Genomic DNA, 24,161 nt, shown 5'->3' with positions numbered 1-24,161 from the left:
TATGTGCGGGAGCAGTCGAGTACAAAAATGTCAGCGTCATGAGCACCGATAATCAACCAGTGAAGAGACGATGGCGCTTATCGTGTACGCTTCCACTCTTTCCTAGGATGGCATAGGCGTTTTTGTTCTTTTTAATGCTTTTAACGACTGTACTTATGGCTTCGCCGATGGGAGGGTGTTGGAAGAGCGAATAGAACGTGTAAGAAAGGAGGGTTGGTTTGGTATCACCACGTCGCATACACACGGCTCGTTTCGTACTGCTTCCGGGTGACGTGTCTCGCCTTGCACAATGACGCTACAAGGCAGCTTCATTATCAGCCTATCTACTCCCACTGCAGGGCAAAGGCCTCTTCCATTATTCTCAAATTGCCCCGGTCCTGTGCTACCTGCGACCAATTTATCCCCGCAAACTTCTTTATCTCATCTGCCCATCTAACTTTTTGCCGCCCCCTGCCACGGTTGCCTTCTCTAGGGGCCCACTCTGTTACTATAATGGCCAACGGTTATCTTGCGTTCACATTACATACCCTGCCCATATCCATTTTTTTCTCCTTCTAAATTTCCACTAACATGTCTTTAACACGGGTTTGTTCCCTGACCAACTGCGCTCTCTTCTTGTCTTGTCCCTTAACATTACACCTATCATATTCCGTTCTGTTGCTCGCTGATTCGTCCTTAATTTAAGTTGAACCCTCTTAGTGAGCCTCCAAGTTTCTGCCCTGTAGGTGAGTAGCGGTAAGATGCAGCTGTCATACACTTTCTTCGTCAGGGACAGTGGCAGGCTGACAAGGCCGCTCAATATGCAAAAATGGCCGTAGCGAGCACGTGGCGAGCCCGAACTTCGTTTTTGCTGAACAGAGACTCGTGCTTGCAGCCCGATAGTTGCAGCCGATATTCGGCCATGCGGAAAATGGACAGCCGACCCGAGGCCAGAATCGAGCGGAGTTACAGGAAATACACCCGTACCCTCGGCAGCAACCACCAATCAGGCCGCGTATTGATAAACGCCCAGCGATGCGTCAAGCCCGCAAAACAACTTTGTTGTAGGACTTACACAACGAGCCAAGTTCTGTCGGCGCTGCGGATACCTGCACTTTAGAGTGGCGAATGAACTGCAAGCCGTTCGCGAAAGTCGCAACTTAAACGAACCAAACTGCAATTCCGTCATTATGCATCACTAGTTCAGACGCTGCATGTCAGATTGCGCTGCACTGTGAATGCCCATGAATATTTCGTCTTCTCTCGCAATCTATGTTACTGCACACGTAAATGCACCTGACTCTAGCAAATTGTCGCATGTCTTCTTCATTACGTTCACGACGTTTGTTTTTCTATCTGCCCTGATCTGAACGTAAAAGTGAGTGGAAAACCGCCTCCGGTTATATGAGCATCATTCTGCAGTTCTTTACATGTGCGCTGCTGCTCTTGAAGTTCTCCCTGAACCGAGGAATGTATACGTTGGCGTGTGCGGAGACATGTATCATCCCTAACTATCACTCTCAAAAAATTGGCCGTGTATCCGCTGCTTTTGTTGCAAAGTCGAGATTTTAAGGGAAAATTTCGACGATTGTTTTTCGTCGGCTTTTGTCAAGGAAATGTCTCCCTTCGCCTTCCCGCTCACCTCTTATGCTCTTTTTGTCCCGTCGCGCTCCTCCCAACATAAACAAGCTAGAGGTTTGCTCAAATCAAGTTAAATTTACCGCGTTCCACTGCTCCAGGCCGGGTGCCTCGATGCCAGTGCTGCCGATATATGGCGAGACGCGCGTGAATCGAGGCGCCCTACTTTAACGGTTATAGTGGCGCGGGCCACAGCAGGCGACAGGGTTAACTTTTTTTTTTCTTCAGTGGATGCAGTATTTCGATTTCTATCGCTAAAATCAAGCATTCATTGATTTTTAACAGGCGAACACTGCCGATATCTCCTACCTAATGATTTTATACCTCATAATTGCCTTGTTTTCTTCATGTTCAACAATGTTCACAAGTATGAACATTGCTCCCGTATTTAAACGTTTAGATTTCGCTATGGGTAAATAAACGTGTTTTGCAGCTTCTGCTTCACTTTGTCCGGCCGGCTTATTTGAGGGATAGACCGACATACAGACAGACCAAAATTGTCCAGTTCGAGTAGCTCAAGGAAGAGAATCATCTTTAAAATGGTCGGTCAAGCTCAAGTGTCAAGTTTAATGGTTCAAGTTTAAGTGTCGCGCACAACGTTAATCCCGTGAAGTGAGGCATGGGTTAGCCAGGGGTAATCGAGTGTTGTGTATGTTCTAGGCGCATGTAAATTTTTGCTACCCTGTCATTCCCTGTTTGACTTAGTAGTGTCCACTCTCCAAGGGCGTTTGTGCAGAAGTGAGTTTCGGCTGCCATTTTAAAGCAAAGCTTTTTGTTTGGCTCTCTAGCACTACTTTGTGCTGGCAGTTACTCCCTCGCCTCTGAGATCACGTGATCACCGCTAAAAGTTGTGTCTACTCGCACCTAAAAGAAAAGAACAGAAGTGAAACAACAACGCCATCAATATAATCTGCGGAACCTATCGACATAAGTAATTTATCACCGGTTCACAGTTTTATGTTAGCCAACTTGGGGTACGTATTCTCGATGAAACGTTGGGGCCTGATTAACAAAACTCGGCAGCATGGTGGAGCATGTACAACCAACGCCTGCACGCGATATAGTGTAGGCGCGAACATCCACCACTTTTGTCGGAAACATCACAAGAAGCTTCTTTCGATACATTCAACTTTCAAGTCTATTTAACATCATAAGATGTTGGGAGGTAGGGGCAAAAAGTCATAACAAGGCTGGACTGTGCCCATACCCCCGGTTTTGCAGACTGTGGAAAGGTCACAAAGACTGCATGATTAGCACATCTGCAGTATAGTGCATCAATTGAAAATCAGAGAATACAGATTGGGATTGCGAAACAGAGGAAAGGTATATACAGTGCGATTGATGAAATGGGGTGAAACATACAGGGAAAATGCATCACTTGATCTGTACAGTATCAGTTCACGATAAGTGACTCCGAAAATTGATATGAATAACAACGCAAAGACAGCAAGAAAAACAAACATATCAGGCGAAAAGAAAAAAAAGGGAAAAAAAGAGCACAGCTCAGACACAAGAAAAAGTACGCGCAAGCCAACGAACTTGGCACAACGTGAAGTCATTACGCTCATACATGGCAAATACAGACAAGTGGGAAAAATAGGTTTGGGCTCAAGTGCAAAGAAAGAACAAGAAATTTTACCGCAAGCGTTTGTATCAGACGGAAGGGATATCGGTGTTGCTTTCAAATGATAACGTATTGAGAATGGACGGTAGACGATATTTCAGCATCTCGGTAGCATAATCTGTTCCGCATGTATCAACTTTGTAACCTTCAGGATGGCGAGTGCAGTAACTTGGATCATTTTCTTAGGTTAGCTAATTCCGCCAAAGTGTTTTCTCTTTTGTTAAGTGCAGTTTTGTAGCATCGACACAAACTGAAAGAAATAAAGATTTAACACTAACTATCTTCAATTCCTATTCCGACATATGCCGTGTATCTGAGATTTTTTCTTTCTCCGCCGTTGACCACTGACCGCATTCGAGTATAGTGCGTTGGCAAAGATGTGGCACTGCGCGACGCTTAATCGCGTTTCTTCTATGTGCTCGTGCAGAGCCGCTGGATGGCTGAAGTTCTGTCGAGGCGATGCTCTCTGCCTTCCACAAAGGACATGCACGAGGACATCGAGCGAAAGCAGGAGGCCATGCGCCTGCGCTACGTGGCTTCACCTCGTCACACCATTCAGGTGGACTGGATAAGCTACATGGACGAACTGGCCGGCCAGATCGGCGCCCGGCCGCATCTGCTGAAGTACTTCTTCACCGACAACGAGCTGTTCCGAGTGCTGCTAGGGCCCGCCGTGTCCTACCAGTACCGGCTGGAAGGTCCGCACCGGTGGCCCGGCGCGCGACAGGCGATCATCGACTCGCACCACAGGGTTTTGTACCCGCTGAACCGCCTTTCGTGCTCCTTCAAGAGCAAGGGTCAGGCGCAGGCGACATTCCTCTACGCCTTCGCCTTCATGTTTGTGTTAATGGCCGCGTACTTGTTTGCCTAGCTTGAACCGTGTTTTTAGCTTGAGCCTTCCAGCGTCATCGAACGGGCATGAGGAAAAATTGGACTGTCTATGTAAGAGAATCGCGGAAGGTGGGGTTCTTGGGATTCCATAACGCTGTACAAAAATGCATGGCTACACACATTCGCCATGTACGTTCCGTGAAAATACACCAGTTTTCTGAGTGTATGGACAGGGGTGATCAAAATGTGGAGTGTAGAGACATTTGTGCGGACACATAAAACTATTTTGCTCCCAAAAGAGGCGCCTGGGCTCCCCAATGCTATCATTACTTTACGCGATAGGAATGCCAGCCTCCTAAAATCATAGAAAAGCTGTGGAATAAGGTATTTCTCTAGAGGCGTGTAAAGATATAGATGCTGTACGCACGACCATGGTGCAATCCACCAACTGTTGTCCTCGAAGACTAAGTTTTCTGTTTCTTGAGATATCTGAATGAAATTTTCAGGGTATTTTTATAGCATCAGCATTAGAACAAATGCGAAGTTTCATTTAGCTACGAAGGTCAGTTCTCCAGTAATAAGGGTATATCACGGTGGTTTGTAAGGGTTTAGCCATTGTGTACTGAATCGATGTGGGTAATCTCTCTTTATGGCTAGTTGTAACACATTTTCGATTTCTGGTACGAGCACATATTGTCGCCGTGACGTTCCTATATGGACGATGTCAGTCTGGCGGCTAAGTGGAATATTCCTGCACAAAGTAGATATCATAGCTTGGAGCAGAGATTGTGTGCAGTGCAATGTATGGCCTTTTTATTAGTGACCTAAGTATGGCATGCATAGTTATGGCGTCTTAACTAGTTGTCCAACGGAGAGAAGAATAAACTGCAGCGAGGCGCTTCAGTGCAACATTGTTTTCAATATTTTTAGAAATAATAAATGCTAGCAGAACGTTGCTAACCAACACATTCCGTACTTAAATTGCAGTGCAGCGAAGTACCTCAGCCGAAACTTACGACTTTATGAGAGGAAGAGTTTATCGGAATTGTTTAATTCTGTTATCGGTAAGCCTCTATTGCATCTTTGACGTTTCGATATTTGGCTTCCACCTCTCGTTCGTTTAGTTCTGTATTCTGCATCCTGTTCACGCTTGCGACGTTTAGCATCAGCTTCTCGTTGCGTCCATTCTTCGTCGATTTTCCCTCTTGACTGTCGTTAACATATACGTGTTGTTACCTTAGCGTTACGCTAGTGGCACTGGTTTTGGGTGCTGCCGTGGCGAGTGTCTGCGTATTTGCACGTGCGAATTCTTGCCTTTCCTTACTGCATCTCCCGAGGTCTACTTGTGAGGGCGTCTGCTTCACGCAAGTGCTCTTGAGGTACGAACTATAGAATCTATGAAACACATATCTGAAGTGATGCGTGGGAGACGTGAGCTTTTCTTGTGGCAGCGGACATCACAGCCAAAAGGCAATTGGTGAATTCACCGTGCATTTCTGGCAGCAGCTGTCATGTTCACTCGCCAATCTCCCTGAGCCGGTATGTAGGAACGAGGAGCTGGCCAATGGGGCTTTTGTACCGAGATAGCCGATATGAACACACGCATTTTCTCCTAATAGGCCACGTAGGGCTTCCGCCACATACAGTAGAACCCGCTCCTACGTTCCTCAGTGCTGCGTTTTTCAGGCTGCTACGTCGTTTTTGTCTTTTCCCGGCGCAGCTCACATAAAGTCGCATGTATTGAAATCCCCACTGTTACGCCGTGGCTGCGAGTACGTTCCCAGATTATACTGAGAAGCCCCCACGGCAGCATGCGCTGACCGCAATTTCGACGTATGACGAGCTTCGGCCAGGTTTGGTTACGGCATAGAGTTAATACTACTGACTCCAGAGCAAAAGCTGCCCGGCCAGCCCGTGCATTGAAACCGTGCTACACCCGGGCGCTGACATGATGCCACCCTCACAGCGTTGCCCGCTGCCTTTTTGCCTACTAGAGTTGGCGGCAGTAGTCGGTATTCACCTAGTAACCAACGCATTCCATCATGGCAGCCACCGTTGCTGTGAGTGCGCCGTGAAAACTTTGCTGTGCAGAAACGTTGTGTGAAGTTTTTCCTGTGGTAGGTAGCGAACTTTTGTGCCATGCTGCCGCGTTAGATGCAGTTTTGCATTCTCCGCAACTGAGAAGGGTAGCGCCTAAATTAGCGGGTCTTCGTACGCTCGGAGAGGTAGCTTTTGCGGGTGCGTCAGGGGAGTTCGGTCGTCGCTTCGGAGTTGAGCGGACGTGTTTTTTGGTGCTCCTGTGCTTCGGAGGGGCTTCATTTCGGCGGCCCGTTGCGCGCGCGGGCCGTTGGACGTCGCCTGGCATTCGCTCTGCTGGTGTGGGCGGTCGAGTGCCAGCTCCCCCCCCCCCCCCCCTTCCCCCGCACCCGTCTCCAAAGCGGTCGGGACCGCCGCAGACTTCGCTCGCTCTTCGTCGCACCATGCTCGCCTCCGCGCTTCACTGTTCCCTTCGAGGTTTCTCGTCTCCCGGACGCAGCATTACGCCAGCCAACAGTGTTCGTGGTGTGTTGTGTGCGACGGAATCGACCACAGTGGAACTACTCTTCTCTACTCTTTCCTCACCTTTCTAATCTTTACTTTTCTTTCTCCTATCCTATTTCACCAACTATTCCCGCTTCCGGACTGTGTTAAATACAGGTGAGCTCCCATGAGAGCTTAATAATATCCCCAGTCCATTTATTTTCCTGCTTCCTTTAAAAAGAAATCAATTCCCCCTAATTGCTTTTTTCCCCTGATTTTTTTTCCTGGTGGCTTCCCCTGTATTCGCGCATGCGCTGTTTCTGTATATATCATTTTGTGTGTGCTAAAAGTGTTCAGTTGATATGCAGCGCTGGTCCTGTGTAGTCTTTTTTTCTTTGTTGTCCCGTCTGTACAGCGCTATTTTAACATGTTTCACACGCCTCCCCCCCCACCCCCCCTGTATGCGTCAGCTGATTGTTTTCGCAATCTATTGAGGTGCTCTCCACAACTACTTGCTTTTCTAGCGAATGGAAGTTCGAACTGGACAACGTTTCCAAGACATGCATGTAAATGGAAATCGTATTTGTGACTGCACTTTATGCTAAACAAACATGCTTTCTGTGCCTGTTCCTGTGCCTGTCTACGAGGCCCCTGCAGCACGTGTGTCAACTTTTTTCTCCAGTTGAAATTCTTTTAGGTAGTGGCCCTTGCATTAGCTTAGATTCAATAACCGTGAAATACCCAAGCCTAATATTACTAAGTTATGTGCATCAAGAAACTCTCTCAAGAGATTTTCCGTTTTTCTAGGTACGCTTAGAGGATTTGTCATTGATTGTATGCTTGGGACGTCACACAAGGTACATGATTAATGTTGTCAGGTTACATTAGGTCGCAATAATTCTTTTTAATAGCAGCTTAAACAAAATCTCGACAAAAAAAGCAGAGACTAGAAGATATGTAGAACGCGCATTTCCATTCTGGGTTTGTGGAACTATAGCTTTCAGTACTTCGAACTACAAAGAAAGTAGTGCAAGTGTTCATTAGTCGCTGCAGGGCTCTTTACCTTTTAAAATTTCATGCCCCCTCTCCCAAAATAAAGAAAGAGGAAAATTGTGTGAGGAACTAACTATTTCCAGCAAAGCTATGGCAGGTTTAAAGCCAATAAACAGACAGGGTTAAAAGCCAAAAAACCTTTTTGAAGAAAAAACAATTTCATGATAAAAAACCTAAGCACTGGAGAAGAGGAGAAGAACGAAATAAACAAATACAAGCAGAGGCAGCATAAAAGAGCAAAAAATGAACAAAGCAAATGCAATTCTACGAGGCAGTTAGTCACGAAAGCTTCCACGAAGGAGCAGACACTCCAGGGCAAAATTTTAAAAATTAGAAATTATGTACCCTATTTACATTATGTACACAGAAAATCAGACATATTTCAGTGGTTTTAGACAAGATGGAGCTAAAGTAGCCAAATCAGTTCTTCCCTTGAAGAAGCAGATTGCAGTGATTAAGAGAGAAAAACAGTCACAGGTGCTGTAGGGGTGTTACCAGCATGAGCATCCTTCGTTTGCCCATTTTGTCATTTTGCCTGCTTCTTTTATGCCTATATTTTTTTCGCCCATGGTGCTGTCTTTGTACTGGCCATTTCCTTCCCATGTTTTTTTTTTCTCCCGAATTTTTCATCCTTTATTCTATGCCAGTCCTTTCCTTTCCTTTCAAGTTTACTGTTCCCATTTCTACATGTCGAATTTTTCATCCTTTATTTTATGCCAGTCCTTTCCTTTCCTTTCAAGTTTACTGTTCCCATTTCCACATGTAGCACAGCCAGCTGGACAGTTCTTCTTCTTTCCTTGGTTAACCTCCCTAGCTTTCTTGTACAGTTTCTTCCTTTCTTTGAAGTCGCACATTAGGTCATCTTAGCCTTGCTCTTACTATCACAAACTTCCCTAGAGGTCTGGTGGTATTACTGGTGGTGAAATAAAATTTGTTGGATGAGAATTGCTTGTACATATGACCCTCTTGCTTTTTCTGTGTTTATTTTTGCTTCTGATACACGGACTGATGGCATTGCGATGGCCCATTATTTTTGATGAAAATAAGAATGCTGATGACCACAATCTGAATGAACATTAGCCAGAACTTTCATAATCAGCTTCAGCATTACTGGAACCCAGCTTCGGTAATGCAACTTCGTCATCATCCTTGTTGCTGTGAGCACGCTGGAATGGAAGCGTGGAAATTCTACAAGGTGTGGCACCTTTGTGGCCACCGGTTTGATGTTGGCATAAATGAGAAGGCTGTGCTACACATATCGAATTCCTTCGTTCTATCGCGTATTGCATTCGCATATCGCATTCCTTCCTTTTATCTAGTGTATACAGCTGAAGAACGTCTCCAGATGGCCGTGGCTGAACCAATACGTGCAGATGTAACTGTCGCAAATTGAGAGTTCAATTTATTGTTGGCTTTCTTAATGACTGCCATATGCAATGCACATTAAGTGTCTGAATACTCTATATCTCGAAAACAGGCGCGGAAAGACGTAGACTAAGAAGAGAAATACACAGGACGACGCGCACAGAAATACTCAGGATGAAGCGCGTCGTCCTGTGTATTTCTCTTCTTAGTCTACGTCTTTCCGCGCCTGTTTTCGAGATGAATCAGCACCAACTCGCCCAACTTGCCATCCTGTTGAATACTCTATATTAGCGATTAATAGTCTCATGCTAGGCAGTCTGATTCACCTGCTATAGTTATGTTTGGCAGCTGTTTCAAAATTAACCACTATGAATGAACTAATGAACGGCAATAACAATTTATAGGTGCACTCAAATTAATTTACTTTTCAAGGGAGACGTATATCCTTCGTCGACTTCGCCTTGCACAAAATACATGATGGTCCCATCGCGACCCAAGAAAGCGCATATGTGTGTTACCTCAACATGCTTCCTAGGCGGTTTCTTTTGACAGACAGATTTCCGGCCGAACCCGCAGGCATTTCGGGCAAAACCGCCTGCAGGCGGGGTGGTCCTGATAATTGGGCGTGAACAGAAGTGGCCGTTTCCGTTCATTGGCGAAGGCACCCAGGGAAGGACAGAATAATTTTCCTTAACGCCCCACCACACGGGTACCCATCTCACATGAACGAAGTTTACTCCTCCCCCACCTCCTCTGTGCAGGTATATACATGGGCCATATGAGAGCAGAGGAGCAGATGTGCAAGTATACGTAATTAAACAACGTCGCTGATCCGCCGAATTTAAGAAATGTGTCATGCAAAGCATCAAATATATTCTCGAAAATTTCAGATTGCGTGTTTCAGCGATCGAAGAAGCGTGCACCAATCGCACACACCCATACAGGAGATTTCTGCACCTACATTCGGGATTACCTTTCGGCTTCGCCTTGTCCTCCTCTAGAAAACCACCTTATCGTGCAAATAAAGTTACCATTATTATTATTAGTGCGCCGTTGTTTTATCTCTGACTCAAGTAAAACACCATTCAGTGAAAGTATAAGAGCACCCGTAAACAAGAGCCTAGTTATACGCTAGGCATGGTAAAACGGTTCGTACATTTGTTTGTTTTAATTTACGAATCATACGATTAAAAGGAGCCGATCTGCCCAGACATGTTTCGCGTAACATGATATGGCCGGCTGACGGCGAGTTCACATCGGCAGCAGCCACTACTGACATGTAGAGAAGGTGTCCTTAAAGATAGGTGGCGGCGGCTTTATTCCGTATCGTCGGCATTCTTCGCAAGCTTGTCTTCGCAAGCAACGAAGTGACACAGCAGACACTAAGGCGTGTTAGAGTGAACCTTTGTAAATTAGCCCCACACGACTGACGCTCCTCACAATATACCGAAACTGAATTTGGCGCCTCATCCCGACGTCTTCTTTTTGATTATAATTTCATTTATTTTTGTTCGTCAAGCATGAATATTTCAAGAAAACTAATAAAAAGCATACAAACTCGTAACGAAACTCAGTTAGTGCCATAAAAGTTCCGTAATTTTAGCTTAGGGCCCTAAATATGTGCCTCATTTTCAAGAAAAATTGTTAGCCATATCTGCAACTACTGATCTGGCAACTACAGCGTGGCATGATGGCGGCATCCGTGTTTAGACACATTTTTGAGCCAGCTTTACCCGCCTGGGTTACGGAACTGACTGCATGAAGCCGCACGTGGGTGCGATTTGTCACCACTAGATGGCCCTATGTTACTCTATGCTATCGTTGATTGATGTTGATTTTAGGGTTTAACGCGCCAACTCAACGCAGGCGATGAGGTGTACCGTAGTGGAGGGCTCCGGAATAATTTTGAGCACCTGGTGATCTTTAACGTGTGCCCAAATCTCGTACACACGGGCGTTTTTGCTGTTCGCCTCCACCAGAAAAGTGGCCGCCGAGGCCGGGAATCGAACCCGCGTCCTCGTGCTCAGCAGCACAACGCCTTTGCCACTAAGCGACCACGGCGGGGTACTCTAGGCTATCAACATCGTCACTGCACTTACAACGGACGTTTCACTCCGGAATGCCGGAAGTGCGTGCTGCCATAAAATCACCACCACAAGAATTGTACGCCCTTTCGTCGTCATCATGCGCTTCAAGCTTTGGGGACAGCGTTGAACTTTCAAGCGCGAAATGTGTTTTTCCTTCGGGGCGTCGCGAAAAGTCAAGCTTTTCCCTCCAGGAAAAGCTTGACGTACTAAACGCAGTAGACAAGCAGCCACCGCGGAAGAGAGTCGTCATAGCTACGGACCTTGCATTGCCACGCGTAGTATTCTCGGAGTTTTTTGAGGTTGGACAGATAAAGTTGCAGAAATACATAGTTAGAAGTAAAAGCTACACTATTTTCGTTCATTTTCGAAGGTTTCCTCGCTGCTGCGTTTTCCTGGTTATTACGTTTTCTGTGCAAAGTTCTGTGAAAGACGTATGAATGGTGTTCCATTCTAATGCTGCTCCGGGACAGCATCGGCTTCGGTTTTGCAGCGTAAACCACACTGGCCGAGGTTGAGCAGTTTCGCGTGGACTTTGAAGGGCCGTGCTGCGCAAGCGCGAGGAGCATCGGATTGAATTGGATTGGATTGGATTCGAAATCCCATCCAGTTGGAGTACGGGTGTGTAGCGAATTGGGTCTGAATTTCGCCGGTCTGCGCATTCCAGAGGAGTGACGTCATAGCCCCGGCCGACGCACTGGCGCCGGCGTGTGCCCAGCTGTGCGCCTCCGTTGCGCAGTAGCCAAGTCTGACGCTGCGCCGGACCCGCTTGATAGCCGTTTCGCGTGGCTCCTGGAGAGCCGTGCTGCGCATGCGCGAGGAGCGCTGACTGGGCTGGACTGGACTGGAGTGGTCTTAACTGGACCGGAGCGGACTGGGCTGCACTGTTCTAGACTGGATTGGACCGGACTGGACGGGATTAGATTGGACTGGGCTGGATTTTATTGGAATAGATTTCATTGTATTGGAAATCCTTTTAGCAGCAGTACGCATCAGAGTTACTGGATTTATACAGGGTGTTGCGACGATAACTGGAACACTTTAAAAAATTTTCCTGAGCGATCCGCCGCTCTGTTCGCGCTCAAACTTCACACAAAGGTCGCATTTTGTGGTCTATTTTGTTTGACACCGGGAACAACAACGGTACTTACCTGTTTATTCTGAAAATAAATAAAACCGATTTTTGCCTATGGGAAAATGGGCGCTGATTTGGACGTGCGAGCCAGCGCAAGTTGATGTTGGAACGGCGGAACCACCTGCAGAGTGAAACGCATGTTTGGGATTCACGTACGGAGCCAAATGGTGCAGCAGACGATCAGAAAATGCACCTAGAAATGAGCTAACAGACGATCAGAAAACCCGGTTTTCGGGCTCGCACGTCCAAATCGCCGCCATTTTCCCATAGGCGAAAATCGTTTTTATTTATTTTCAGAATAAACAGGTAAGTACCGTTGTTGTTCCCGGTGTCAAACAAAATAGACCACAAAATGCGACCTTCGTGTGAAGTTTGAGCGCGAACAGAGCGGCGGATCGCTCAGGAAAAATTTTTAAAGTGTTCCAGTTATCGTCGCAACACCCTGTACAGTTGCGAAACTCCCCATAGACCCCATGTATCAAAAGCCGGTCTTCGGTTGCCCCCTGCGCCGGGGCAAGCACGAGGCAAGTTGAGCAGCCTGTCGTCTGTCGGCAGGACGTTGAAGGAGTACTCAAGTGCTTGCGGCTGCTGTCGTAAGTCTTAAATAGAAAAGCCGCAAAAAACACAAGCAAATTTCATGTGATTTGTGTATTTTAATTTAAAAATCAATCTTTATTTCACAAAAAAATTTTGAATAACAATAGTTTACCCAAGTTCAGTTTTTATCTCCTAGGTGCCGCACGCGTCGACCTCCCCCTCAGCTTCCACGGAGGGGGGGTGGGGGGTGAGGGCGGGGGTGGCTAGCGTCGCCCGGATTCTGAAGCGGAGTTTCGCAACTGTATATACTGAGTAACTCTGGTAAGCATGGTAAGCTGAACCTCAGCTCACGCTACGTATATCCTGGCATAGCCGAGCTAAGCCACTGCTAATTATTATTCACGCATATTTGGTGCTTGATCTTGGCGTCGTGTGCGGTGAGCCTTTCGTATATGTGCGCTGCCAAACTAAGGCCGTAGCCCTCTTGCCAATTTATGCTACACTCTATAAATGCAAGTTTGTTGCATTCAGAGGAATTTTTGCGAGGAATAAAATACAAGTTTATTGCATTAAAAAGACTGTTTTGTCCCCATAACAATGATAACAATTTTATTCCAAACTTGAAATTACAATGGAGACCTCAAAGACACTATGTGAAGCAGTGGCGACTCCCTAGAAACTTTCCGGCCGCTTTTGTATGACGTCACATAATCTTCTTTGTGCGATTAGTGGCCACGGACCAAGATCATCACTAAGACACGTGACTCGCGCCGCTATAGCTTCTGGCGCCATTTTAAGAAATCAACCGGCAACAGTTACGAAAGGTTCCACTAGATAGAGAGAGAGAGAGAGATAAAAACTTTTATTGACGCCACTGGCCTAAGGGGCCGCCATGGCGGCCCGAAGGGCCGCCACCCCGGCTTGTGCTCGGGTGACCAGTGGGCGCTGGGAGTCTTCGTCCGAGCGGCCCAGGGCCTCCGTCCAGTGGTCAGGGGAAGTTATGGTGGGGTGGGGGTCAGAGGGGCAGGCCCACATGTGGTGTTGCACTGTGGATTTAGCGCCACAATGCGGGCAGAGCGGAGAGGGGTAGGCGGATGGGTAAATGTGATAAAGGAGGGCTCGGTTGGGGACTGATTCCGTTTGGAGGAGGCGCCAAAGCCGTTCCTCCGAGGGGGTAAGGAATGGGTGAGCCGGGGGCAGCGTGTTGCGGGAGAGGCGGTAGTAATATGTAACCTCCCTGTAAGTGGTGAGGGAGTCTCTGGCGGAGTAAACTCCTTGACGGGAAGTGGTCTCGTCAGGCGCACGGGTGACGAGTGCTCGTGCCGCCTTATGAGCCCACTCCGCGCCTTCTAGTCCCGTGTGTGCCGGTAACCAGAGGAGCTCCGTGGGATGCTGGGGGGCTGAATTTAGGAGCAGAATTTTGCAGGCTAGCGTGGAGATACAACCGCTAGCAAAATTTTTGATGGCCGTTTTTGAATCAGATAATATTAGATCAGGGGGAGGCCGGTGTGCGAGAGCCAGGGCTATGGCCACCTCTTCCGCAACATGTGGGGTTGTGGTGGGAATAGTGAGAGACGTCAGAGGAGTAGTAGTCGGCGAAGAGACGACAGCCACAGTGAAGGCCGGCTTGTGCCTGTGTGCTGCAGCGTCTACGTAGAAGGTGTTTGACGAGGGGGGGAAAGTGGAAACGAGGGCACGCGCTCGAGCAGCTCGTCGGGCAGTATGATGAATAGGGTTCATATTGCGGGGGAGTGGCCGGATTGTGATGTTATCTCTATAATCGGGTGGAATGCGAGCCGTGGGGGTTGATGTAAGAGGAGTATGCGTTTGTGCCTTCTTAAGTAAGAGTTGGCCAGGTGTGTTTAGCCAGGCGATGTAGCTGACCCGTACGATGCGCTTCGATTAATTCACCCAGGGAGTTATAGGTGCCGGTGGCCCGCCCATAGTTTGGCAGTGGATGCGTGAGGAGGCAAGCCGAGAGCAGCCCTGTACGCCTTACGGATGAGTCCCTCTACTTTGGTGACCTCCGTGGTAGAAAGGGACAGATAGGGGAGGGAGTAGGTAATGCGGCTCAGTAGAAATGCCTGGATAAATCGGCAGCGGTCCTTCTCCGTCGGGCCGTGGCCCCTAGCCGTTACGCGCCTCAGGAGGCCTATGATTTGGGTTACGTGTGAGGAAAGGGTGTGTAGGACCGATGTGTTTCGGCGATTGGACTGGATGACTAGGCCGAGTATTTTTATGCGATTCACAGTTGGTATACGAGCGTTATCCAGATATACAGGCACGCTGGGTGCTGTTTTAGGGGTGGCGGCGTATGGTGATAGCATAAGGAGTTCGGATTTTGATGGCGAGCACGTTAAACCTGCTTCCTGGGCTGCCTGTTGTACCGCTGAGACTCCTGCTTGAAGTGTTGCTTCTATATCCGCGTCGCTGCCCCCAGTTACCCAAAGGGTGATGTCATCAGCGTACATACTATAACATAGCCGAGGGATATGGTCCAGGATGGGGGGAAGATGGGAGACAGCGAGATTAAAGAGGAGGGGGGAGAGGACTGAACCTTGTGGAGTGCCGATGGACGGGAGTTGGTAGGTGGGGGGATTGGAGGTCACTGAATTTGTAGCGTGGCGTGCGATTTGAGAGGAATGCCTTTACATAATTATATGTACGATCCCCGGGAGCTATGCTGGCAAGGCCTCGAAGTATGGCTTGATGAGTTACCTGATCAAATGCTTTTTGTAAGTCTAGGGCTAAGATGGCCGAATAGTCGTGTTTGGGCGGTTGCTGGAGGAGATCCGTGTACAGGCGCAGGTGTACGTCATTAGCCGCAATGCCTGCACGGAATCCATACATGTGTGGGGAAAGGAACTGCTTGTCCTCAATGTAGCTATTGAGCCGGGCAAGTACTATTTGCTCCATTAGTTTTCCCAAGCAGGAAGTTAGCGATATAGGCCGAATGTTAATGTGGGAAAGGGGTTTCCCTGGTTTAGGGATGAGAGTGACCTCTGCGTGAGTAAACTCGGGGGGGAGGGTGCCTGCTTCCCAGTAAGCGTTAAACAGATCGGTGAGATATTTTATTGAAGGATCATCTAAATTACGGAGCATTTTATTGGTAATGCGGTCACCACCGGGAGCTGACTGCAGTCGGAGGTCATGTAGGACTGCTCTCACTTCCGCTTCAAAGATTGGTAGATCAAGGGGTTCGTTAGGGGGGCCGGTGTATTGAGGCAGTGGCTCAGATAAGCCTACTGGGACGTACTGCTGGGTTAGTGCATGGGGCCAGGTGTGATTGGAGTCGGTTAATTGGCGGGCTAGTTGCGTTACACGATTAGCTTGGACAGTTCGAGAAGTAGTGGGATCCATCAGGTGTCTTAGGAGAGCCCAAGTGCGCTTCAGGCTGAGGCCGTTTCGAATGTTGTCGCATACAGTGTCCCAGGCTGCCTGAACTAGTGTTTGGGAGTGGGTTTCTATGGCCTTTACAAGGTGGGAAATGCGGGTTTTGAGGCGCCTGTTATAACGTTGCTTACGCCAGCGACGTTTAAGGCGGCCAAGAGCTTCCCACATGTGGTGTAGTCTGGCGTCTACATGGGGAGGTGGTATGGCTGGGTCTAGGGGATGTTGGTGCGTGTGGACATCGTGGAGAAGTTGTTGCGGCCACTGTGCTAGGGGTGTAAGTATTGGGTCACTGGAGTTAGCAGAACTACGAAATTCCGGGAGGGCAGCCCAATCGGTTATATGAGTTTGGAGTTTGCGCGGGGGGTTAGGGGGCTGGTTTGAAGATTGCAACTGTATAATGCGGTGATCACTGCCTAGTGTATGGTCTAGACGCTGCCAGGTTGTTGGCCCTGTGTGATAGGTGATCGTGAGGTCCGGTGTAGTGTCTCTTTGGACACTATTTCCTTCTCGTGTTGGCTGATCAGGAGGTGTTTCTAGAGTGAAATGCTGAGTTTGGAGGAGCTCCCAGAGGTGCCTTCCTTTCTTAGTATCGCGTGGATAGCCCCAGGCCGTGTGGGGAGCATTGAAGTCCCCAGAAATAATGAGGGGGTCCTGCGCAGCATGGGCTTTGGCGGCTAAAAAGAGGGGTTTGAAGTTGTGGTGATGTTCGGAGGGTTTACTGTAGATGTTGAGTATGTAAATTGGTGGTTGAGTGCTGTTGGCGGGGAAGATAGTTAAGAAGTCGTGAGGGATAGGACTGTCAGCAAGGCTGTCCCGTTGTGCTGAGATGTTGCGCTGGACAAGAATGGCTGTGTCGTTGGTATGTTGATAAGTGGTATACCCACGACACTTTGCTGGACCGGCGGGGTCTTGTATGGTGATAATGTGGGGTTGTTCATTTTGGGACTCGAGGAGGCATTCCAGGGGGGCTCTCTTTCTGCCGAAACCACGACAGTTTCACTGCCAAACCAAAACCCCTTTCAGGCGAGCCATTATCAGTTTTGTCAAAAGTAGCATCAGTGGGAGGAGGAGGGGCATTCGTGTGTGAAGCTGTTGCACGGAACTGCATGAACACCTCTTGTTTTATGGATTCCATGTGAGATTGCATTGTAGCTTGGCTCTGCAAGAGGTTTTGGATAAGTTGAGCTTGCTCTATATGAAGCTGCTCGAGACGCGTGAGCCTCTCTTCCCAGGGAGTCGTATTTGCAGCGTGCTCAGGGGGCGATTGGGCCTTTCGCTTTGGAGGGGGTTCTGCATTGGGCTGGGGAGTGCGAAGTTGGGCCAGGGTTTGGCGCAGTGTTGTACACGTTCCTCTAAAATAGGAACGAAACCTCGTTCCTCGTTCCTTCCCAATTTTGAAACGAGTTACCGTTACAAGTTCCTTTATTTCGAAAGGAACGCGTTCCAGTTCCAGTTCAAAAATTGGAACGTTTCGTTACTTTAATGTTACATTCGATTTTTTAAATTAAAATATAGGGTCTGATAGGTAAAATAGAGTTAGAATTTTAAAACTATAATCGAACTACGTATATTATACGAATATGAACACCGCCTGCAGCAGATTATCTAGAAATAAAAAGAATGCAAAGGACCGCTCCCTGACAAATTTTTTTTTCAGGAAGCACCGCACAAACCGGAGACATGTCTCACTGCGTTTTTAGTGCTCGTCTATTATAGGTGCAACACATATAATAGACGCAGTAAGGTTCCTGCGCGTCAGATGTGCAAATACAAAGTTACTCACGTGGAGGAAGGTAATTAAATTTCTTGCATTAGATTCAATATTACAGTTTATTTAAAATACTTTACAGGACCCTTTGCAGGATTTGGTTAAGGGGGTTACAAAAGTGAAGCGTTGCGGATCGTACAGCACAAATTTGCGAGTAAGAAAACACATTGCTGCAGGCGACAGAATCCAGGTTGGTGCCGGAGTAGGCAAGATGGCGTTCGATGATTCTCAAATGTCCGGTAGACCCACGAAGACCCAACTTGCTACTTGCTCAAACAAAACGAAAAAAAAAAACAGCTATCTTCTTCTCCTATGGTCAGTCTCGGCGCCGCGCGATTCCTGCGCCCCCGATAAACGAAGTTCACATAAAAAGCAGAGAAATGCTTAAATTATCTCAGCTAAACCAGAGTCTTCTCTGGCTAAACCTAGCTAACTCACGAGGGGCTCCGCGTTCGCTCTAGTTCTGTCAACCAGCCGGACTCAAGCTTCTGTAAATGGACTTTATAGTTCTCGCTCTGACTGTCCAAGAACACCAAGCACTTCGGTTTTATTACACTAAAACCAAACCTCGAGGACCTACTAAGTTCTAACTAACACACTGGGCCGCTAATTGGCCAGGTCAACAAAACCCAAATATTTGTGCACAAACAATCACGTGATTCACACTAACACTCTCACTCAAACTTCCAGGTATTCATCAAGGCACAAGTATAACTTAGGTTTAACTTGAAACCGACCAACTACAGCAACTCTGAGCGCTGGAAGTTGACCTTCGGGTGGCCTCTCTCAGGTATTGTCCATACGGCGCGCGACGAAAATATGCCCAACAGTGACAGAATTACTGCCCTTTGTCAACACGACGCATGCAATACAAAAGCACCTTGCACTCCCGTCGGCCCATTCCCGCCAGATCGGCGACAGACCGCGCCGTGACGAACTGCGCGCGTACTCTGTAACTTCGAGCAGTACAACATCCCGAGACACTGCGGTGCGCCCAGCTGTTTTGAGAGCCGGCTACCCTTTGAATGACCTCACAGCGAGCGCAACTGCCCCGACAACAACGCACCCGCGCCTCGCCAGGACTAATGATGTAATTACCCCTGACAATATACAGAAGGGGTGGTTTCACAAGGAACCTGCGGCGCCAACAATTCTATCGGCCAGACGTGCATTTTGGCCACGTGCATTTTGGCCACCCCAGACAAACGATGAAAGGTGAAAAGCATTCTTGCGGCAGCGCTGTTCACCCGTCGAACGCCACGTAAGCTCAACCGGCATGAAAGCAACCCTAAGCTGCGAACCACTGCGTGGTTATTTTTCTGCCTTTAACCTTCGAGGAAGCACAATCCGCTAAAGGGGGGGGGGGGGGGGGGCAAATTGGGCAGCTTATAGGAAGAGAAACACGACGACTTGTGATTTTTGTACTCCAGCTTTGGCATCAAAAACAGCCAAATCCTGACGATGTAACGGCAGGAACGCCGTTCCTGCCGTTCCTTCAAAAATCTAACGAGTTACCGTTACAGTTCCACCGATCCTTAATGGAACGGTGGCGTAAATTCGTTCCTCCAAAAAGGAACTAGTTCCAGGAACGCCGTTCCTTGGAACGCCGTTACGTACAACACTGGTTTGGCGTAGGGAGGCATTTTCAGCTCTCATTGCCGTGAGCTCAGCGCGCATGGCCTGCATTTCTTGCAGTACAGCAGGGGGAAGTTGGGAGGCGGGTGCTGATGGGATGGGGGGTTGTTGAGTGACCACTGGATTGAATGCCCTTGGGCCGCTCACCTGTGAGAGGTTGTCTGGCTGGCGAGAGGGTCCTGGCTGATGCATCCTAGGTCCATTTGAGGCGGAGAGGTGGGAGCGTGGCTCTAAGATGGATGGTTCTGGCCGCTCTTGAGGGCTGGTTTGGGTGCGGTGTTGATTCGGCGGAGAGCGCTGTCGATGGGTGTTCCCGGGGATCCTGGCATGTTTAGGGTGACTCGAGGAGGGTTGATCTTTCTGGTGTTGGTTCTTCGGGGTTTGCCGTTGCTACATCTGTGCATACGTTGGTTTGGGTCTTGGACGAAAACGTCGAGGACAGTCCGGAGAGCCCGTGACGTGTGCTCCATCGCAGACAATGCATTTGGGAGCACATGCGTGTGCCTCAGTGGCGTCAGGAGTACCGCACGTTGGGCATCGGTTGGGGGGGTTTCGCTGCGGACAGACATCCTGCCTGTGTCCCGCGCTCCAGCACAGGGCACAAGTTTCCACTTTCCGGCGCAGTGGCTTGCATCGGTGGGTCGTCCTTCTGTACCTGACCCAGTACGGCACCCTGGGCCCATCGAAGAAGATCTGAACAAAAGAGGTGGTTCCCATGCGGCGTGCATCTAGCACCTTGAGGTGGGGGTTGTAATGGATCAGTTGTTCTGTGATCTCTTCGGACGTCTCTTGGGTGTGGAGGTCAAAGACGATACCTGAGGATGTGTTTGATGGGGCCGGAATGTGTGTGGCCAAGGGGTAGGTGCAGTCACCCAGCTGAAGACTTTGGAGGGCTGCGTACCGTGTTGCTCTCTCCTCAGACGGGGTGCTGACGACCATGAAGTTGGCTTTTTTGTGAAGTCGCAGCTGGTCCGTGTCATTCATGTCCAAGCCAGCTTGTTGTTGAATGGCGGTGGCGATGGTTAGGGCGGAGGTCTCAGAGATATTAAGACCTCCACGAGGTCGGAGAACCACTTTAATATCCGTTTCCGGGAGTGGAGTTAGGGGCGGTAGTTTGCGGGCGTGTCTTGTTTTCCCACGGGTGTTGCTTTGATGTACCGGGCTAGAAGAAGGCGAGGGGCCGGTCCCCGGCGTCGCTTGGTGGGCTTGCTGGCGTCTTCGTATAAGGGTCCATTTGCAGGGGTTGTACGATTCCGGGGGTATTTCGGTGCCTTCAACTTGAACGGCCATCGTCGTGGATGCCATGGTCGGGAGGGCAAGGCTGCTCTGAACGCGCGCCAACAGGCTTGCGAACGCAGCACCGGTCGCTGCGGCGGCGTCGGTGTGGGCGAGCTGAAGCGATGTAGCGAGCTTGCCGAGGAAGCTACCCCGTCACCACGGCTAACCCTACATTTAGGGCTAGCGTGGCGGTCGCCGCTTCGAATTTTCTCAGAGTCGTAGAATAAAATGTAGGGGCTTGCCTGATGGAAATGTGGTGTCCCGGTAATCGCGTTGACGAGGTCTATCGGCTGGTGTACGTTTTGTGGCTCTGGAGGCCGTTGGCGAGTCTTTCGAGCGGTGCTTAGCAGAGCTGATGCGAAGCACACCCACATCGGTCGGCCACCTGGTGGCGATCTCTCCACTAGATAGGTTCCATGTTCTTCTTGCAACGCACGTGGAGTAGGGAAACGCGGTTCTATAAACGCTGAAGTAGGGCGCCTCGATTCACGCGCGTCTCCGCCGTACGGCACCATTGACATCGCGACACCCGACCTGGAGCAGTGGAACGCGGTAAATTAAAAATTATTTAAGCAAATCTTTGGCGTCTTTACCTTGGGAGGAGTTCGACGCAAAAGGAACAAAATGAGAGGTGAGCGGGAAGGCGAAAGGAGGCATTTACGTGGCAAAAGTCTATAAAGACTACCGTCTTTTGTCGACATTTGCAACGAAAGGAGCAGATACGCGGCCAATTTTTTCTTTATGGCCCCTTTAGTGCGAAAGCCTCGAGTCCCCCACTCTGCGAAAAAGCACCGTTGTTGTTGCTGACAACTGTGTTGTTGTTTTGCTTGTACGGTCAAAAAAATGACCGCAGCAGCTAGAGTAAACACGAACACATGTGGGATCCAACGGGGCTTTAATCCGGGTCGCGTGTTTCCAAATGATTCGCTGCACACAGCACCTACGTGGCATGTGTGATATCAGTGTGGGCGCTATTCTTTTGCGCGCCTGCTAAAAGGAGCCCATAGTTCGGGCTCTGTGCACTGGATGTTGAATACTGAGTACTGGCACTGACGGCTCGGGTTCGATCCCCAGCAGGCCTATCTCCCAATATTTTGTTATGCTTATCTTTCTTTCTAAATTTTTTTTAACGCAAACCTACTTGTTTTTCTTGTTATTAACAGTGATTTGGTATTTTTTAGGTCGCTTTAGGTTTGGGGCGCAGCCAATGACAACCTTTAATTACCGTTCGGCCTGGCGCGAACTGACATGTCACGTGGGTGAGCTGTGCAGCGAAGCATTGGGAAATACGGATCCGGGTTTCTATAATAGCAGCTGCATGGTTTATCAACTGTGCTACCTCCACACGATTGTTGGTTGTGGCCAGGAGAAAGGCTCATACCAGCTCAGGGGGATTATAGAGGAAATGGGCACCAACTGAGAGAAAGAAACTCGCCACGGGCTGAAAAGAAAGATGAAGAATGCACTTGAACTAGGCGGTGAGGTGGAAAAGTGAATATAAACGGGTATAAAAAGATAACAAGTAGACTGCCCGAAAATGAGTTACGGCATGAGAGAGGAGCAGCCAACTATAAAATCAACGCTAATAAATATGGAAAGTACAAAATGGAGAAGAGCCGTGAAAAGTACATAAAGAAATAAAGCTGTTCGCGGTCTTCTGTTCTTCGTCTTCGTCGCAGGTACACACTTGGGGAACTGGCCAGGAATCAGGCGCTTAGAGGACATGTGGCCGCTTCACAAAATTCCCGAAACTATGAAGTGAAAATAATAAAGTCATAGAATAGTGCATGCCGCGTGTTCCCGATTCACAAAATTTCCAAAACTATGAAGTCAAAATGATAAAGTCATAAAATAGTGCATGCCGCGTGTGCCCGCTTCACAAAATTTACCTCATACACGGTGTAACAGAAAAAGCAGACAAAAGAAGTTCGCGCAAAACGACAAACCAACGAAAGCGAACAAAGAGATACAAATACGATGTAGCGGTAAACAACTTGTAAATAAGTTTTGCGAAGCTTTTGCCTTTAAAGCATGTAAGCAGGCACGAATGCAGGAGGGAGGGTAAATTTTTTTGAGACAGGAGCGTCATGAACAGGGCCTATAGCTCTTCTCTGCATTGAATTGAATTGAATTGAATTTACAGAGCCTAAACATGAAACGGGAGTGCGTATAGGGGCACGGGGAGGCCCCGAGGTAAAACCAAGCCGGCAGTACCACCCATGATGAGAGTAAAAATTGAATAAATAGCACGCTACCCTACAACACAGATGTCCGCAAGTATACTCTCAGCATAAACCATGAAAAAAATGGACACAAAACCAAAGAAAATATTATTATTGTAACAAGAAGGTACACCGAAAAAAAAAACAATCTTTCTTGCCGCACCACATTGAAACGGCAGGAAACTAAACATCCCCCTCGCGAGGGGCACGATCAAATGCAGAGCATTTCCGGGGGCGCACGACGTTAAGTAGTTTGCGTTACGTTAATGTTGTTGCACTTGTTGCTGTTGGTTGTTGTATTGTAATTAAATGAGGAGACGTAATTACGTGGTCACGTGATATCATTTATTAGCAGGTGGGTATGATTATTGTGGAGCAGTGGGAAGAGCACCATGTACCTTGCGTTCCGCCCACAGGTAGTGAATGCGTTGTATCAGCAGCTTCTTGACGTAGTTTGAATGAGTCAAGGATATAAGACGCGTTCGTAGCCCTCCATTCTGTGTCGGCTATGTGGCGCAGTGGGTAGAGCACCATGTACCTTGCGTTCCGCCCGCAGGGTTGTGGGATCGAAACCATGCGCCGGTAAGTATTATTTTTTTATATAGTGTAGGGGGAGGGGTGCGGACTACGACGGACTACTAGAACGGGTGTCATCGTGAGTTAAAAAAATGCTCTGCATTTAAATTTAAACAATTACAGCAACATCAGTATAACACACCGTTGGGCAGGTTGGTGCATATTGGAAAAAGCGGAGCGCAATTGAACAATGACGAGAGAAAGACGAGGAACATAGGAAGACGACAGAAGAAAGAAGACAGACAGGGTGCTTGTGTCTGTCGTCTTTCTGACGTCTTTCTTCAATGGCGCTCGAAGTTTTACCAATACCAATATATCCACAATTTGGAATATGAATGCCATATTTACAAAACAAAAACACTGAACACATTACACTGCAGTTACAATTCGATCAAATGGGAATTTTTTAAGACGAAAGTATTCCGATTTAAAAATGCGTTGCGAATAGGAAGATTTATTATCATAGCTTAGAGAATTCCAGCATGCAATGGCGGAGAATTGAATCATGTTTGTCGGAGTTATT

General features: G+C 48.2%; 1 protein-coding gene across 4 annotated transcripts in view; it reads left to right on the top strand.

Annotated features, from left to right (window-relative positions):
• Window positions 1-10,022, top strand: part of LOC144141231 (flavin-containing monooxygenase 5-like) — a 38,995-nt gene extending 28,973 nt beyond the window's left edge. For all 4 annotated transcript variants that reach the window (XM_077672789.1, XM_077672788.1, XM_077672791.1 and 1 more), the window contains exon 6: window positions 3,669-10,022. In XM_077672789.1, coding sequence (XP_077528915.1) covers window positions 3,669-4,112 — 444 coding nt within the window. In that variant the 3' untranslated portion in view covers window positions 4,113-10,022. The remainder of the gene's footprint in view (window positions 1-3,668) is intronic.
• Window positions 10,023-24,161: the final 14,139 nt, after the last annotated feature.

Source organism: Haemaphysalis longicornis, unplaced genomic scaffold (assembly GCF_048455015.1).
Source record: "Haemaphysalis longicornis isolate Haplotype H1 unplaced genomic scaffold, Haemaphysalis longicornis Haplotype H1 scaffold_6, whole genome shotgun sequence".
Classification (NCBI taxonomy): domain Eukaryota; kingdom Metazoa; phylum Arthropoda; class Arachnida; order Ixodida; family Ixodidae; genus Haemaphysalis; species Haemaphysalis longicornis.
This window is presented reverse-complemented; position numbering and strand designations above follow the sequence as displayed.